At 48.3% G+C, this 18,443-nt stretch overlaps 1 protein-coding gene across 2 annotated transcripts in view; it reads left to right on the top strand.

Moving 5' to 3' along the window:
• The first annotated feature begins 433 nt into the window (after positions 1-433).
• Scn11a (sodium voltage-gated channel alpha subunit 11) overlaps positions 434-18,443 on the top strand; it is a 72,212-nt gene continuing 54,202 nt past the window's right edge. The window contains exons 1-6 of one of the 2 annotated variants that reach the window (XM_032911129.1): positions 434-471; positions 6,236-6,509; positions 10,844-10,962; positions 12,248-12,340; positions 14,374-14,502; positions 16,550-16,644. In XM_032911129.1, coding sequence (XP_032767020.1) covers positions 6,243-6,509; positions 10,844-10,962; positions 12,248-12,340; positions 14,374-14,502; positions 16,550-16,644 — 703 coding nt within the window. In that variant the 5' untranslated portion in view covers positions 434-471; positions 6,236-6,242. Of the gene's footprint in view, positions 472-6,235; positions 6,510-10,843; positions 10,963-12,247; positions 12,341-14,373; positions 14,503-16,549; positions 16,645-18,443 lie in introns of those variants that run through there. The other variant, XM_032911130.1, reaches the window with a different exon arrangement.

Here is an 18,443-nt window from a genome sequence, read left to right as displayed (position 1 = left end):
CTGAGGCTCCCGTATAAGCAAACATAAGGAAAAGAAGGGGGCAGGAGGATTCTGACTGGGTTCCTCACAAGGGGCAGCATGTTATGTGGGGTTCAACAGCCCGGCTCAGGTGGCCGGCAGGGCCCAAGGTAGCTTTTCTGAGAGGATTTTCTGTTCCCTCACACTCTTGGATGAGGCTAAGGAGAAAAAAAAAAAAAAAAAAAAAACCAACCTGTTTCTTTATTAATGATGCTTTTTGCAGAGTTAGATTAAGCACTGATTAAAGGCAAGATGTAAGTACTCTCTCAGTCACTTCTCTGGTTACAAGGCTTCCTTCACGACTCTAAAATCACTTTGGCTCCCTTCCCGTTTGCTGTCCTCCCTGCGCTCCACCCAGCTTCCCAGCTGCCCCTCCCAGAGCTCTAGCCTACTGCCCAGAGTGAGAATCTCTGGAGCCATACGGTGCCCTGATCCTCCGCACCAGGAAGACAGGTAAGCCTTCTGGGCTGGGAGGATCCCAATCCTCTCTTTTCAGTCTAGGGCTTGGTATTTAGAGACCTTCGTGTGTTTGTGTCAGACTGAGATCAAGCCCCTTTGTGACCATATCCCATTGAAATCAGAGGTGGAGACCAGGTGGGAGATGCCTGGTCAGGTATTAGAGCCCATCATCGCGTCTCACAGAGTGGGGAGGAGTTGGCAGGAGGGGCTGCCCCACTCTGACAGGTCCTCACCAGCCTGGGGGCTTGATGTGAGCAGGTGGTGTTTTCTAGACAAGGTATGCTTGAGTCTTACCGAAATCTGAGGTTCTGGTACCAATCTAAATATTTTCTGGGCTCCTCATGCACACTTAATCAGAAATCACCGTGCGGTTTCTTGGTCGGAGAGTGGTTTCTTGTGGCTGGCTTTGGACAGGGGTCCTTGTGTGAACGTCTGCCCACTTGCTTCTTGGTTTTCTTATGGAATCTATTGATGGGGAGGTGGCGTTCTTTCCGTTGCAATCTACATTAGTACACATTAATGACTTAGTGGTAACCATGGCTAAGAACTTGGTCAGCCCACCATGCAGTGTGGACAAGGAGGTACCGTGGAGCCTGCCTGTCAGGGTGGATGGGTGAGGTGACCTGGTAGGGGGCAGTGGGATGCCTGTGACAAAGATGGGAGGGGGCCTGTCACACACCGTGCGGGAGCCAAAGACCTTGTCAGCCCTACTGGAGACTGGGTGGCTTTCTCCTCCTGACTGTGTGCTCCTGCCTTCCTCGGGTTTGACCAACTTGGTGGAATTCCAGGGCAGCCGAGAGCTTGAGACCTGGAAATTGGGCCCGAGGGTCTCCAGAACGTGCATACAGGACCCCAGGCAAGGCTTTTGACTTCTCTAAGCCTCGGTGCCTTCTTGTGTCAGGTTGCCATGTTGCGATGCTGCTTACCTTTTAGATTTTCACAAATAATCGGAGGAGAGCTTAGCTTACAGTCACTGTTAACTCATGAATGTCCGTGTGACCGGTGACATTCTACGACATGGACATTCTACGGCTCACCCTCCTAAGTGAGTCTGGTGGGCAGGTTGCCAACCTTTCATGATGTCCCAGACATTTCTGTAAAGTGTGAGGGTCTGACCAGACACCTGCCTAGAGAGAAAATGAAAGCAGTCCACTAGTTGGGAACCCTCCTCCGAGAAGGCAGAAGGACATTTGCTTCACGAGACCGTTCCAAGACCAGCATGAGATGATGCAGGCTACACGCCCACAGTTTCACCTGGAACAGGTTAAGCACTGTTAAACGGCATCTGAGTCCGTTAAAGTGTTTGTCACTCGGGGCTCAGTGAGCAGGTGACCATGTACAGTTGCGTGCAAGCGACAATGACGGTCATGTTTTACATGACCGTGAAAAGGAGAGCATTAACCCTGCATGTGTTGGGCGGCTGTGGCTTGTGATCATTTCCTGTTTGTGTTTTCTAAACCTTATTGAATGAATGGCTTTACTAGCTGCAGCAGGAAGCAGATGGCTCTCCAAATTGGGCATTTTGGGACTGTTTTATGAAAGGGACCTTGTAAGAAGGTGCAGGCAGTTCTCAGGGACAGAAATGAGCAGTTCTTGTCTGGTGAGGGTGGGGGCTATAACACGCCACATCACAAGGGTTAGGGAAGGCAGGACCGGACAGAGACACATGCAGATGGCAACCTACCCGTGGGGCTGATGGCTAGGACCAGAAAGAGGCAGGAGGATGTGCCTGACCCCTCTCCGTTCCCCTCAGGGTTACCTGTGAGTGCGTTTACTGTCTAGACACAACCTGAGTACAAGGGAGTCCAACCCTTGAGCTAAATGTGGGTCACCTCAGGGCATGATGGAGCAGGGTGAGAGGATGAAGGACAAGCTGGTGCAGCACAGTGGGTCATGTGACTTTGAGAGACTCTAAATGGAGCCCAGAGCCTGTGTGCAGACACCAGTGCCTTTGTGCTGGGGCTCCCACGGTCTAGGACACAGACCCAATAACATCAGCTCTTCAGGGCCACTTCACCTCTTTGTGAGGCCTCGCTGTTACCAATTCAGCATTTACTTCTGGCCACTGGCGTCTGAATCCCCAATTTCTTCATTTACCAAGCTTAAGTAGAAGTCACAAGTGTCTGTCGGCGAGAGGAAGAAGGGAGAGTTTACTGAGTTGCTTCTCCCCCTCCTCTGGTCCTTCCTGCTTTGCCATTCGTATTTTTCTGTTTATTTATTCTTTAATATTTTTGTTACTGCATGTTGACTGCACGGGACTGTGGGCGTCATTGTGTTTTCATATGTGCAAATAATACCCTTTGACCCTGCTCGTGACTCTCTCATTTCTTTCCTCTTCCTCAATTACCCTCTTTATCCCCCCACCCGGATCCGCATCGGAGAGTAAAAATGTAATTCTTGCCTTCGTCTGGCTGATGTCACTGAACATGGTTGTCTCCAGTCCAACCTGTCTTGCTGCAGGCAGCGCGTTCTCATTCTAATTTACCGTCGAGCAACACACGCAGATTTCATTCAAAGGCGCACTTGTCGGTTGCTGAGCTTTGAGGTGGATCCCCAAAGCTGGATACCGTGAAGGGTGGCCCAGTAACTGCGGGCGTGTGGGTCTCTCTGTCGGATGCTGTCCTCGAGTTGTTAGGGTGTGAAATTAGGCGTGCTGTATCTGGTTCGTACTGTGGCTCTAGTCTCGTTGGAGCCTCCACTCTGATTTCACCGTGACTTAAGTGGTTTCCGTTCCCACCTGCAGTGGGTGAGGTTCGATTTCCCAAGCGCCTGAGCATTCTTTGCTTTTGTCTTAAGTGGTACGCAATCTAATTGGTCTTCCTCCTTCTCTCCCTCCCTCCTTCCCTCCCTCCCTCCTTTTCTCCCTTCCTTCCCCCCCCATACGGGGATTAAATTAGGGCCCAACCCCTGCTAGGCAAACGTTCCACCATTGAAGAGTATCTCCAGCCTTAGATGGGATCTCAGTACATCTTTGATTGGCATTTTCTTGGTGGGTAAGGATGGCGAACACTTTCCCTATGTATTATCAGTCACTTGTACTACCTACTCTTTCGAGGGTCTGTGTCATCCTTTGCCCACTTTTGTTGTTGTTGTTGTTGTTGTTGGAACGATCTTATATTGGGGGAGGGTTCATCAACCCTTCCTCATGGCTGCCAGCACGTTGTTCAGCTCCTCCCACTTTCTCTTGGCGCAGATGCGCACTCCCACCCTCTTCTGGATGAACTTGAGTGCGCGCTTGTCCTTGGACAACTCCATGGCGTGCCGCTTGTAGGGTGACACGAAGCTGCACACCTCTTGGATCATGTCTGACAGGAACTTGGTGTGCTTGGTGAGGCGCCAGTGGTGGCTTGGAGCCCGCGGCGCCCACTGCGTCTTGGCGTGACGGTCTTCATCAACCGTGGCCCTTGTTGAGGCCCCTGGCCATGGGGTAGCGCAGGGCCCTGGCTGCTGCTCTTTGATGGCAGCCGGGATAGGAAGCTTTTGCCCACTTCTTGATCGTCTGTCTAATTTGTTCCCTTGGTGTTTACCTTCTTTATACATGCTGGATACTAATCCTGTGTTGGACGAATGGCCAGGAAAGATTTTCTCCCATTCTGTAGGCTATCTGCCCAACTCTGCTTATTTTCCCATTGTTATGCAGACACATTTTAGATTGATAAAATCCCAGTTGTCAGTTCTTCCTATCATTGTCTTAGCTACTGGAGTCCTCTTTCGAGAGGCAGTCGTTTCTCCTTCAGTTCTTTGTTGTGCATAGATACAAAATGACACGGGGAAGGTCTTACCTGGTTATGTTTAGATGCTTCTTATACCTGTGTGACCTTATCTTTCCCAAGATTTGGGAGGGTATTTTCTTGTTTGCCTACCATTTTCCTAAAGAGTGCTCTGTGTCTTTTGTCTATTTCTTCATGTCTTCAGCACAATAATATGTAACTCCAGTCTTCTATTTTTGAGACAGAATCTCATGTAGCCCAGGCTGACCTCAAACTCACCATGTAGCCAAGGATGACCCTGAACTTCTGGTCCTCTTGCTTCTGCCCTCTAGAGTTCTTTCATGTTTCTTCCGTAATTTCTTAGTTGTTTTTTTGTTTTTTTGTTTTTTTTTCTTTATTACTGCCTGGTTTCTCTGATTCGTCACTGTGTTTAAGTCCTGAAATCTCCTTCTTTAGACTGAGCTTGACCCCACGTGGGGCTCTCTGCTCAGGTATCTTTATTAGCTCAACAAGCATTTCCTTTCCAAGACCCTCTTTGCTTCTGAAAATGTCCATCTTTGCAATGAATTCCTGTCCACATCCTATTTTGTCTTTCTTAATTGTTCCACGATTTTCTGCAATCCATTGATCTTTTAGAAACGAATTGTTTTGAAATCTTGACATTCCGTCCACTGCGACCTCTCTTGGGTTGGTTGCTGGTGACTCTCTGACCCTTGGAGCAGTCTGCTGCCTTCTTTCACTGTCTTCATTATATCCCAGTGTTGGGATCAACCGCTGTGTCTGTATAGACATATGTTTTACTTTAAAACACTTTAATTTTTTTTAAAACAACTGTCTTATAGGTACCTGTGTTCTGTCTACACGTATGTCTGTACACTACGTGTATGAAGCACCCAAGACCAGAAGATGGTGTTGGATCCCTCGGAGCTGGGTTTGTGGATCATTATGAACCACTGTGTGGGTGCTGGGATTTGAACCCTGGTCCTCTGGGTTCCAGTCATAGCCCTTAACCACTGAACCATCGCTCCAGCCCCATTTTCTGCTTTCATGTGAGAGTCATTCTAGGAACAGGTTTCTCTTAAAGATGCGCCCTGAGGTTTGGGCTAGTTCAAACGGCATTTTGTAGTAGTTTCCTTGTTACATCTTAAACAAAATTTTGTTGCATCCCTCCCCACCTCTGTATTCCATGGCATGGTGTGGAAGTTAGAAGACAACTTACTAATTGGTTCTCTCCTTCCACCACATGGGTCTAGGGCAGTGAGCTTAGCTTATCCGCCTTAGTGGCAAGCACCTCTACCCCCTGAGCCGTCTCTCCAACCCCTTTGTTACTTCTTTTCATAAATGCATTTTGAATCAATGCAATCTATGTTAGATCCAGAGGGTATTTCTTTTCCAGTGGGTCTCCCAAGAGTGTGGCATTACAGCAGATCCAACAGATATACCATGGACAGTGTGTTTCACTCTCTGTAACTGTAGCTCTCGTCTCAGCAACAATGTATATTCGGCAGTTCTATCTTAGAGACCTATGGACCTATGCGGTGGACTCGGGAAGGTGTCAAGCACGTGGTCTTTTTGTTCTTTCTCTCTACCGTTGCTGTGGAGATAGGTCTCCTGGCCCTCACACATACCTGGAGTCTGGTCATCAGTTTTTTATGGCTTTGGCACCTTTATTTCCCCAATTCTTTTAAAGCATTGTTTGAAGGTGACTGTGTGTCCAGATGCTAACTCTTGGGGCTGGAGAGATGGCTAAGTGGTTAAGAGCACTTGCTGCTTTTTCCAGAGGACCAGCTTACAATATATACACCCAGGACCCTTAAGCATACAGAAGATATCTGCCAGTTCCTCCTATCCCTTGTCAATGCTATGCCCCAAGGTTCTGCCCTGCCAGTGTGGCAGCCCTTTCTAGTCTACCCCACAGAGAGTCGATACCCAGACCTTGGCACCTCAGCACCCATTTCTGTAGCCTTTCAGGACACTATCCCTTGAGGGTGAGCCCCAGAGCAAGCTGAGTGCCATCCCCATCCTGAGAGCTGTGTTTCTGTGTCAAGGGTGAAGATGGAGGAGAGGTACTACCCGGTGATCTTCCCGGACGAGCGGAATTTCCGCCCCTTCACTTCCGACTCTCTGGCTGCCATAGAGAAGCGGATTGCTATCCAAAAGGAGAGGAAGAAATCCAAAGACAAGGCGGCAGCTGAGCCCCAGCCTCGGCCTCAGCTTGACCTAAAGGCCTCCAGGAAGTTACCTAAGCTTTATGGTGACATTCCCCCTGAGCTTGTAGCGAAGCCCCTGGAAGACTTGGACCCATTCTACAAAGACCATAAGGTATGTTCACATGCAGGTGGGGTGTCCCTTCCCTGTGCTCACACATGCATTACTGGGTCTCTGAATTCAGTTTCTGAATCTGGGTCAGTGGCAGGCAGGCACACCTCCTTTCCTTTGCCATCATCCCATCTCTGTAGCTCTTACTTGCTTCCTCTAAGAAAAAGAAAGAGATGAGGCAGACTGTGCCGAAAGGTTAAAAGGTCAGCACAGGAAACAGTTATGAACAAAAAGAACATGGTGGTCAGTCAGGACAGGAAGTCGGGCCTCCCTTGAGCCTGGCTTCATGACTCCAGACAAATGTACACCCAGATCCTCACTTCCTATGTCTAGAGTGGGAACAATGTCTGATCTCCCTACTCCAAGGCAAGACATACAGTGGAAGCACCTTTTAAGTTGTGACTCAAACTGACATCAACAATTCACAGCGCTGTACCGGGAAGGGGAAGGGACGTCCCTTTCAGCAAGAGCATCACCTCCCAAAACATTTGGACCGTATGTAGGCTTTCTAAGCTGTTAAGTGAGATTAACGAAGGTCAGGCTGATAGTTGATGTAAGGTAGGTGCTCAGCCATTGAAAGCTGGGTCCCTGTTAATCAAGTGAGCGCGTGCAACTCTACGCGACCCTTACAGCAACCTATGGAAGCCTCCATGGTTTACCCACGACCTATAATTCTGCTTTTTTAAAAAAACAATTATTTATTTATCTTTGTGTATGAATGTGTATGTGCATGTGTCATGGGTATGTGTGTGGACAGAGGATGATTTCAGAGTTGGACCTCTCCTACCGTATGCACCCTGGGGTCCGCCTCTCCCGCTTGGCAAGTGTCTTCAGCTGCTGAGTGACCTCACCACCCCCTAGAGGGAATTCTTCTTTTTCCAAATTAGTTTTTATCTGTGTGTGTGGGTGTTTTTGTCTGTAGGTGTGTCTAGGTACCATGTACGTGCAGTGCCTATGGAGGCTGGGAGAGGGGGTAAGGTCCCCGGAACTGGGGTTACACATGGTTGCGAGCTGCCATGTAGGTGCTGGCAATTGAACCCAAGTCCTCTGGAAGAGCAGCCAGTGTTCTTAACTACGGAGCCATCGCTCCAGCCCTCTCAGATGCAATTCTTGCTGTAAATTCTAGAATGACTTCAGAATGAGGAAGTCTGATTCCTGGGCTCTCCTTGGCTCCTTGAAATCCTGGGCTGTGAGGCCACCCCCAGTCCTCTGAGGGGATTCCTTCTTTGGAAAGACCCAATTGTCCTTGCTGTCTTCATGGGTCAGCAGAGGTTGGAAAGTCCCTCATTAGACCAGGTCTGGGAGCTTGGGAAAACTTTTAGTATAACGACCATGGTGCTAAGACCACCTTTTGCTGACACCTGTGACCTCTTAAGAGTCGTTTCCTGGGTGCATGGTCTGGAAGTGGGACACTAGAGTTGCCAGACCAAATGGGGATGGGCCATTTAGAGGAAATTGGGAATATATGTGGAAGGGACAGAGAGAAGAAGGAGAAAAAAAGACACCCCACTTCTTTGTTTCTTCTTTCATTGTGCCCCAGACTCCCAGGCATCTCTTGGAGACATGGTTGTCAGAGGAGAGTTAGTCAGGAGAATTCTCTTTGTCCTGGAGCTGGGTAGGAAGCCGGCAGGACAGGCAATAGCTTGTGAGCTTCAGACTCCTGGAGGGCAGGTTCTGGTTTTAGGGCCCCTTCCTTCCTTCCTAGTCTGGGCTTGTCCTTTGATCTGGAAGGTATGTTTTGAGCCCTGCACACCTATGGTCTCATGTGGTATGTGTGTTCGACAGTGATGAGAGAGTGCTCTACCCTACAGATGAAGAATGGAAGGTTTATAAGGTCAGACAACTGGAAACGAATCTCAAGAGTTCTTTAGCTCTTGGCAACTTAGCGTCCCCCTCCTTTAGAGGCTCCTACAGAGGAGAGAGGTGGAGATGAGTCCGAGAGCAGGTAGGAGGAGCTGGTCCTTATCCTTCTAGTTATTAAAGCCCTGGCAAGTGTTGTTAAATGCACCATTAGCTGAAATATTTAAAGCAATGAGAGGAATCTCCAGAAGAGCCAGAGTACACAGGGGCAGAGCTGTACTGTACCTCCCTGTCATTGGCCGTGATTGTCTTCCCCTTGTCATCAGGGGTGGCCATCCTCTCTGTGGCATCGGGGGTGGCTGTCCTCAAAGAGAAGGTCATTCTCAGTCCTGAAATGGTCTGTTTACTCAAAGGAAGGGCACAGAGCCCTTTTAACAAGTCTTGGGCTCATAGACTCCCAGCACTGAAGGAGCCCCATGGCCGTAAGACTGACAGACACTGTGGCCCTACTTTCCCTTGCAGACAGATGGCTTCCAGGTCAGTGTGTCCAGCAACTCCCTGATGGGAAGGAGGTGGCTAGAATGCTCTGGTGTAGAGCCTATGCTACACTACTCTTCTAGCTTTGCCCTCTAACCTGAGAACATGCTAGACCACGAGGTTAAGTGGGATTTCCCCTCACACCAAAGGAGCAGCAGAATGGGGTACCAGAATGGCCCTCACTCTGTGATCTGTCATCCTCAGAGCAGCAAGGAGAGCAGATCAGCTGTCAAAGGGAGAGTTTGGGGTGGATGGCAGAAGCTAGTGAGTGACAAGCTGCTGTCCAGAGCTGCTCAGGGACACGTGTCAGGAGGAAGAACAGAGCACAGTGCATAGGCTGGTTGGTTTGAGAAAATGCCTTCGTGAGATTGGCCCGTGGACAAGTCTGTGGGGTCACTTTCCTGATTAGTGACTGGTGTGGGAGGGCCCAGCCCACTGTGAGAGGTACCACTCTTGGGTAAGTGGTCCTGTGGTGTCTAAGGAAGCAAACTGGGCAAGCCGTGGGGAACAAGCCAGCAAGCAGTGCTCCTCCATACCTTCCCTTCAGTTCCTGCCTCCAGGTTCCTGCCCTGACTTCCTGTCATGATGGACTGTGACCGGGATGTGTGAGCTGAGCAAATCCTTTACCCACAAGAAGCTTCTGATAATGAGCTTCGTCCGAGCGACAGAAGGGAAACTAAGGTAGCCCACTGGGCTCTGTAGAGGGGGGACTCGTCATCTGGCAGAACTGCCCTGTGTCCAGCATCTGTAGACCTGCTTCTAAGGGCCAGTAGAGGCCCCATCCCTGACAGATGGCTAAACCTCCATGCACAGGGGCAGTGCCCACCTCCTTCCTCAGGCAATGACCACAGGTAGATCTGCCCTGTGTGTGTTGGGGGCTGAGAGGAGGTCTTTGTGTGTTAGTTACTCTCTCTGTAGTTGGGACAAACCCCTGACATGAAGCGACGTAATGGAGGAAGTATTAATTTTGACTTACGCCTTGAGGGCTATAGTCTGTGAGGTCAGGAGCAGGAGGCAGCTGGAGTGCATGGTGGCAGGTCACACGGCTCCTGCAGTCAGGAAGCAGAAGGAGATGAACGCTGGTGCTCAGCTCACTTCCTTTTACTCAGTTGGGACTCCAGACTGTGGGGTGAGGCTGCCCACATTTTGGGTCTTCCCACCTTAATTAACACAATCCAGACAGTCCTTTCACAGAGATGCACAAAAACCATCAACATTATACATCTCACTGAGTCACACCTGGTGACTTTTTCCTTGGAACAGTCTGCATTTGTTTATTTAATCAATTAATTAATTTTTCTGTGTGTGTGTGTGTGTGTGTGTGTGTGTGTGTGTGTGTTGTATGATGTCTTAGCACATGTGTGACGGTCATAGGACAAATTGCCCAGAATCATTTCCCTCCTACCATCATATGGGTCCTCCGGGTTGAACTCGGTTCTCCAGATTTGGTGGCAAGCACCTTCACCTGTTAAGCCCTCTCGCCAGCCCCTGAAGTAGTTTAAAGGTTAGAAGCAGATTGGTTATTTCATTAGAGCTGCTCACACCTGCTGCATACCCATAGAGTCTCTTTGTAGCTTAAGACAAATTGCAAACATTTCTTTCAGAATGGTAGCCTTTTAAGAGGCTGGCTACGTGCATGCGGCTGTTTAAGCTCAGTTTCTGTGTATTCTCCTCCTAGTCCTGACTCTATACATACGTACTGTGAATGTCAGCACCAAAGATTTCCTTGCCCAGATATGATACCATACCCTGGCTTCTAGGGCTTCAAGGCTGTGCTCTCCAGTGTGTCCTGTGATGTAAACGGCCCACAGCACAATGCTCATCTTGAGGCCGATGGGAGCAGCTGGCCTCCAGAGTCTCAGGGTCAATAATTCTGCCACCAGAGACTGCTGTTATTAGGGCTCTGGATGTGGTTTCCCTAGAACTTTTTCTAATGGGTCTTGGAAGAATGCTGTCTAGCCGGTGTGTTAATATTTTCACGTTGTGATTTTTCTTCACAGACATTCATGGTGTTGAACAAGAAGAGAACAATTTATCGCTTCAGCGCCAAGAGGGCCTTGTTCATTCTGGGGCCTTTTAATCCCCTCAGAAGCTTAATGATTCGTATCTCTGTCCATTCATATCCTTTCTCCAAGTCCAGGCCGGGAAACTAGTGTGATCCCCAGGGGTCCGTGTGTGCTCTGTTGCTACTATTACTGTTAGTTTGAGTCAGGGTCTTGTAGCTCAGGCTATCCTTGAAAGCCCCATGTAGCAGAAGATAACCTCAAAGTTTGATCTTCCCACCTCCACCTCCCAAGTTCTGGGATTATAGGAACATGCCGCCACGCACCGTTTATGCAGTGCCGGGGGTTGAACATGGGGCTTCAGTATGCTAGGCCAGCCCTTGACCAGCTCCATTTTCAGTGGAAGCAAATAGTCTTTGTTCTCAAAGTGCTCCTGTGTGTGTGTGTGTGTGTGTGTGTGTGTGTGTGTGTTGTGAGTGTGTGCACATGTGTGTGTGTACATGTGTGTGCATGAGCATGTGAGTGTGTGTGTTGTGAGTGTGTGTGTGTGTTGTGAGTGTGTGCACATCTGTGTGTGTACATGTGTGTGTGCATGTGTGTGTTGTGAGTGTGTGCACATGTGTGTGTGTGTGTACATGTGTGTGCACGAGCATGTGAGTGTGTGAGCAGCTGTGGCCCAGGAGCATCAGCTTCAGGAGACATGCCCAGGCATTTGAGTCTAAGTGAGCACAGAAGAGGTTAGGCCATTTTAGACCTGAGAGGGAAGCCAATGTGGAACTAACCGTACACCTAGTTCCTGGAAACAGGGTCTGTGGTAGGAACTCTTATTTCAGGGGTACAGTAGAGAAGAACTCTCTGGAGAAGGAGGAAAGGAAGCAGGAAGGCAAAGAGGAAGGGCCCAGCAGGTGGTGCGCCTGCTTAGCGTGCATCAAGTTCTGGGCTTCGCCCTCTCATGCTGCCACGGCCGCCGCAAGGGATGGGATGAGGATAAACCAGTTACGGCTGCAGTTTCAGCTAAGTCTGCCTGAGTCTGACTCTGTGGGGAGTCCCTAGATCACACGGCACCTGGGTCTCAAAAGTCCAGGCTGTCCTCAGACTCTCTGTGACCCAAGGAGGATGTAGAACTATTGCTGTTCATGGTGCTGAGGTATGAGCTGCCATGCCTGGTTCCTGCAGTGCTGAGGACCCGCTGTGCATGCTGGGTAAATGCTCTTCCAACTGAGCTACAAACATCCCCGACCCAGGGACCCAGGGCGGGTTAAATCTACCTCCAAGCCTTCTTTAGAGGTCCAGAGGCAGCTCTCACAGAGAACAGATGTGTTTGTGCGCAAGCTCAGAGATCCCCACCACAATGGCAGTCTGTCGCCTCCTGCGGTGTCTCGCCTTAACGGGTCCTGGCACAGTCTTTAGCATGTTCATCATCTGCACGGTGATCATCAACTGTATGTTCATGGCGAATTCTATGGAGAGAAGTTTCGACAACGACATTCCCGAGTGAGTATCGTCCCTGTGTCCACAAACCCTGAAGTCTTGCCGAGGGGCTCGGGATGCGGCTCCCTTGGTAGAATGCTTGCTTGAAACCCTTGGTTCTGTCTTCAGCACTGCAGAAGCAGCACAGAGGTTCACACTGTGGTCTCAGCACTCGGGAGGTAAGGCTGGAGGATCAGAAGGTTCAAGGACATCTTCGGATAGATAATTGAACTTCAGGCCAGCCTGGGCTACAGTAAAACCCTTCTCCAAAATCAAAACCACAAAACCAAAAAAATCCCCAAACACACCCCCCCCCGCAACCCCCAAAAGTATGCTTTAAAGAACAAGTGTCTTAAGTTGGAGATGAGCAGGGGTGGGGGTGTGGGGGTGTAGGAGTGGATCTCACTTCCCCAACATAAATGCTGGGAGAGCGGATTTTATTTTTGTAGATAGGAAAAAAAAAAGTCTTTGGAAGAATTTAAAGTATTTGTGGTAAACGGCACACACAAACTTGTCCTGATTTATTCTTTGGTAACTTCATAAGTGAATGTGTTTAGATCCTATGCCTGCCCTCCAACCACATACATTTCTTGTGTCTGGATTTTAAATTCTTTGTGTTCACAAAGCTTTACAAGGATCTATTTTGATATATGACAGTTTACATGGTAAACCGTAATTACGCAAAGCCTCTAGCATTTTAGTGTTAGCATCTTCACAGCCATCTTTTTATATAAAGTTACTTTTAGATTGTTATTTTTTTCCCCTCAGGATAGATGGTTAGAAATGGCTTTCCTGGATCAAATATGTGTCACAACGCTTTTAAGTATGTGTTCATATTTTATATTTGTATCTTGCTCATATAGTTAATATATCTACATTTTATATTTTAAGCACATATTCATATACCAAATATTTTCTGAAAAGTTTGTATCAGTTTATTCTGCCACCGTAAGCATTAGGAACCAATCAAATCACATTTTACATTCAAAAATTTCTGTGGTCAAATGTTTATCTTCTTAGCCAGGCCTAGTGACAGAAGCCTGAAATTCTTCCTGGCAGTCAGGAGATGGAGCAGGATGGTCAGAAACTTGAGGGAAGCCTGGACTGCTTAGTGAGACTCGATCTAAAAAAATGCATTTAAAAATTACACATATTTCATGGTGGCTGGGAAGAAGGCTCAGCAGACAGAAGGTCACTTGCTGCTTTTGAAATGAACCTGGTTCAGGTCCCAGCACCCACATCGGATAGATCACAACTGCATATAGGTCCAACTCTCGGGGAATCTGACAGCCTCCCCTGGTCTCTGAGTAACCTGCATGTGTGTGCAGTGCCCACATGTGTACACGCACACACACGCCTAGGTAAAGGTAATCTTCAAAAATAGTTCTTTATATGAGTCCCAGAACTTTGGAAGCAGAGGCAGAAAGATTATGAGTTCAAGGTCAGTCTTGCTCACATAGTAAGATTAAGTGAAATGAAAATTTTTAAAAAAAAATATTTCTTTACACTGGGAATTGGCGTTTCAATTTTATTACCAGCCTTTGTGTGGTACATCACGCTCTGTCTTTTACTTTCAACTTTATTTTTCTATACTTAGAGTATTTATTTATTTTATTTTCATTTACATATTTCAGGTGTACAGTTTTGCTTGCATGTGTGTCCGTACACCACATGGATATCAGAAGAGGGCACTGGATCCTCAAAATTAGAGTTACAGACAGCTGTCAGACTCCGTGTGGCTTCTGGGAACTGAACTCAGGACCTCTGGAAGAACGAGCAGTTCCCTTAGCCACTGAGCCATCTCCCCAGCCCCTCTCACCCTCTCTGTTTGTATTCCGTCTTCCCAGCCTCTCTGACACTCCTGTTTGTAGCCTTCTCACCAGCACTTGACTACAGGCATGCACTACCAAGCCTGGTTCATGTGGCACTGGGATTCGAACTCTGGACCTCATGCATGCTTAGGCCAATACCCACCTCCAAGGCCCATCCCTAGGTGGCTCCTCTCTTTCCCCGTCATTTATCATATTCATTCTTTTTGTGAATGATTTGCTTTGTAGATACGTCTTCATTGGGATTTATATTTTAGAAGCTGTGATTAAAATATTGGCAAGAGGCTTCATTGTGGATGAGTTTTCCTTCCTCCGAGATCCATGGAACTGGCTGGACTTCATTGTCATTGGAACAGCGTAAGACTGTTAAAGATTTTTGTGAGAGGTACTTGGGGTGGTAGAGGCATCCCTTCACTTCCTTTGGGGCTCTGGGTGGATCTACAAGAGCAGCATGGCCTGGAGTTGTATGGATCTCTCAGCGTAGAAATGGTTGCTTCAGAGCAACACCAGGAAGTCCCTGGTCGGAGGCATTTTCCCCCATTCACTTGTGCCAAGCTCTGTAAGCACAGGGTTGTAAAAATAAAACACAAAGTAACAAAAGAGCCTCAGGAGGCTCACAGCTCAGGAGGAAAGAGAGGATTAATGTTAGTTACAATGTGCTTGGCGGGATTAACATTAGTTACAATGTGGTTGGCAGGTTACCAGGGCAGGGGCTGCAGTACTGGGGTCAGAGCAAGTAGGGAGAACCAAGGACTCTGGGAAGTATCTTTGGCTGCTATGAAATCACAAAGAGTTTCGGTCCAGAAGTTTATTAGTTTGGGCTTTTAAGTTTAATGTTGCGTGAATTGTGGTGGTGATTTCCCACTTGGGGGCCTTTGTGTTAAAGTCCAGTGTGTGTGTGTGTGTGTGTGTGTGTGTGTGTGTGTGTGTGTGTGTGTGTGTGTGTGTGTGTGTTTGAGGGATGATGGCAGAGTCTTATTGGTAAGGTGGGAACAATCACAGGTCTTAAAAACCAAGCCAAGGAGTTCGTTCAGTCTTTCTGTGGAGGGTGGGAGCCGGGAAGCTGGGAAGGGTTTTAAGTGAGAGAATGGGTGTATGCTTTTTGTTTGTTTGTGGTGTTGTTTTTTTGAGACATGTCTTTTGTATGCATAGACGTGTGTGTGCTTGTGGAAGCCAGAGATTGACGTCAGGAACATCCACCTGCTCTCCCATCTTATTACTCAGGCAGGCCTCTCAATCAAACCCAGAGCTCACGGATGTGGCTGCTCTGCATGCTCTAGGGATTGCCTGCCTCTGCCTTCTGACCACGCCCACCCAACACTTACATGAGTTCTGGGGATCCAGACACTGGATCCCAATTTTGCAGGGAAAGCACTTTAACGGCTGAGCTTCCTTCCCAGACCTCCCACCCCACCCAACTTTTCATACTACAGGATACATGTGGAGGTCAGAAAACAACTTCCGGGAGTCTGCTCTCACCATCTGTCTTGTTGAGACAGGATGGCTCTTGCTTCTGTTGTACCACATATTCCAGGCCAGCCGGTCTGTGAACTTCCCAGTGTTCCTCCTGTCTCTGCTTCCTGTAGGGCCATAGGAATTCTGGGATTACAGATGTGTGCTGCTATGCCCGGCTTTTTATGTGGGTTCTGGGCATTGGACTCAGGTTGTCAGGCCTGGATAGCTAGTACCTTTACCGGCTGAGCCACATCCCCAACCTCAAGGGTCCATTTTGAATTAGTTGTAGAAGACATAGGATGAGTATTAAGATTCTTTCTTAAGGAAAACAAACAGTTTTGACACCTGAGTGATGAAGTAAATACAATAAATCACGCCAGCGTGACAGTAGTGCATCTATCTGTTGGAGGTGTTTGTGCCAGCCATTGTGGTTAGCACTTAGCCTGAGTTTTACTCATTTCAGTCACAGATGGCGCTAGGGGTGCTATTCGGCATTCAGCTCCGAGTTTTACGTTTGAAGACCATGGCTTGCATACCCTGGCTGTTGAAGATGTCCTGACTCAGAGATTAGGAGCATAGGCTCCAGAGCAGGGGTGGGGGGTGGGGTGGGGGTGGGGTGGGGGAAGGGCTCAGTTGGTAAAGTACTTGCTGTGCACATACAAGGCTCCTGCGACGGATCCCAGCGCCCACATAAAAGCAGCTGTTTGTGATGGCTTGTGCTTGTAATGCCAGCTCCAGTGAGGCAGAGACAGAAGGATACCATGCTTGCCCACCAGCTAGCTCAGCCCACTTGGTAAGCCCTGGGTTCAGTGAGAGACCCTGTCTCAAAATAAAAGTAAAGTGCACAGTGACCAAGGAAGACAGCTGCTGCCGATCTCTGGCCTCTGTGGAGACGTGCAGTGTTGCCACACTGAGCAGCCCTGGGCTCTCCCTGTGTTTTGTCTTCTAGGATCGCAACTTGTTTTCCGGGCAGCCAAGTCAATCTTTCGGCTCTTCGTACCTTCCGAGTGTTCAGAGCTCTGAAGGCGATTTCAGTTATCTCAGGTAAGCCTGGCTCTTAGGTAAAATGCTCTCTGGCATTAAAACATTTCCGAACCAGGCAGAGCTCAGGATGTGTGTGTGGCGGGGAGTGAGAGAGAGATGGCTCCATAGTCAGGAGCTCTTACTGCTTTCCCAGAAGAACTGGGTTTGGTTCCAAGTATCCCTGTTGGGCAGTTGACAGCCAGCTATCTGGTTTTGCTACCGTGGATGACCCTGCCTTAAATATGGGTGTCAGATATCTCGAATGTACGTTGACCTCAGATATGCCTACACCTAGGAGTGGTGTGGCAAGATTGTATGGTGGCTCTGTGTTTGTGTTTGAGGATCCTCCATATTGATTTCCATCGTGTCTGCACCTCGTTTATATTCCTACCAACAACATACAAGGGTTCCTTCTCCCTCCACAGGTGGCCTTAGTAGTCCCCCTCTTGACTCTTTCCCTCTCTTCCCTCCTTCCATTTTCAACCTTTGGTCCTCCTTCTCCTTTCCCATTTCTTCTCTCCCTCCCTCCCCCTCCCTACACCATCCTTCCACCTCCCTCACACCATCCCACTCACACCATCCCTCCCTCTCCCTCAAGCCATCCCTCCCCCTCCCTCACATCATCCCTCCCCCCTCACACCATCTCCTTCCCTCCCTCCCCCTCCCTTACACCATTCCTCTCTCTTCCTCCCTCCTTTATTCCCCCTCTGTCTCCCTCCCTCCCTCACACCATCCCTCCTCTCCCCTCCCTCCCCTTCCTCCAGCCCTCTATAGGGGTATCCAGAAGCAAACCTCCAAGCAGTGACTCCTGCACTGACGCACTCATGTCCCCTCAAAAAATGTGTTTTTCTTTCAGTGAACTTTCAACTTGCATTTCCCTTACGGCTAAAGGTTCTGAGCATTTTTTTTTTTCATACACAGACCAGGCGTTTATTATTCTTTTTGAAATAACAGGAACCAGTCCCATCCAAAAGAATTCAGCATGCATTACTCCTCTGAGGCTGCATTTGAGGCACTGGGAGTTTTTTAATCCCCTGGGCCATTAACACAACCAGAATTCAGACATGGCCGGTCACCAAGTGCACTTCTCACACTGACCTACTAAGGAAAAGTGATTTAAAGAAAAGTTCGATTTGAGAAAAAGGGCTCGATGATCTGAAATTTTTCCATGTCTTCTGGTTAAGAGTGTATCAAATCATTCTATGACAGCATTGTTTTTTAAAGTATGGTGTGAAAAATTAAAATACATATGAACTTATTTTAAATGTTTCTTATTTTAGGACAGTGGTTTCTACACAGAGAAACACTGTCTCACATAAACAATAAATGACTAAATGAATGATTAAATATTTATTTTTATTGAATTCATTCGCCCACTTAGTTGATTTTATGAGTGCTTAACTTTTTGAGTTCTTCTTAGCTTCTCCACCCCCCCCTCCTTCCTCTGTCAGCTGCACTGGCAGAGGTCTGTCCTGTTCTGTCAGCTGCACTGGCAGAGGTCTGTCCTGTTCTGTCAGCTGCACTGGCAGAGGTCTGTCCTGTTCTGTCAGCTGCCTCCCTGCCTGCCTGCCCCTGTCCTGTGCTCTTGTCCCTGGACCAGTCTTCCGAGCCCTCTGCATCTTTTCACCGCCTACATATGCACTGAGAATGATTTTCCTCAACTTTTCTCTGACAGATTCACAGGTTCAGGTCTTACAGGAAGGTCTCTAATCCACCTTGAGTAGAATTTTGTGCAGAAGTACAAACTGAGTTTTGACATCCTGTTTGTGGACCTCCAGTTTTCCCAGCATCGTGTGTTGAAGAGTTAGATATTCCTTATC

The sequence above is a fragment of the Rattus rattus genome, chromosome 8 (assembly GCF_011064425.1).
Source record: "Rattus rattus isolate New Zealand chromosome 8, Rrattus_CSIRO_v1, whole genome shotgun sequence".
In the NCBI taxonomy this organism is placed as follows: Eukaryota; Metazoa; Chordata; class Mammalia; order Rodentia; family Muridae; genus Rattus; species Rattus rattus.
The sequence above is the reverse complement of the archived record's forward strand: the minus strand, read 5'-3'. Positions and strand labels throughout refer to the sequence as shown.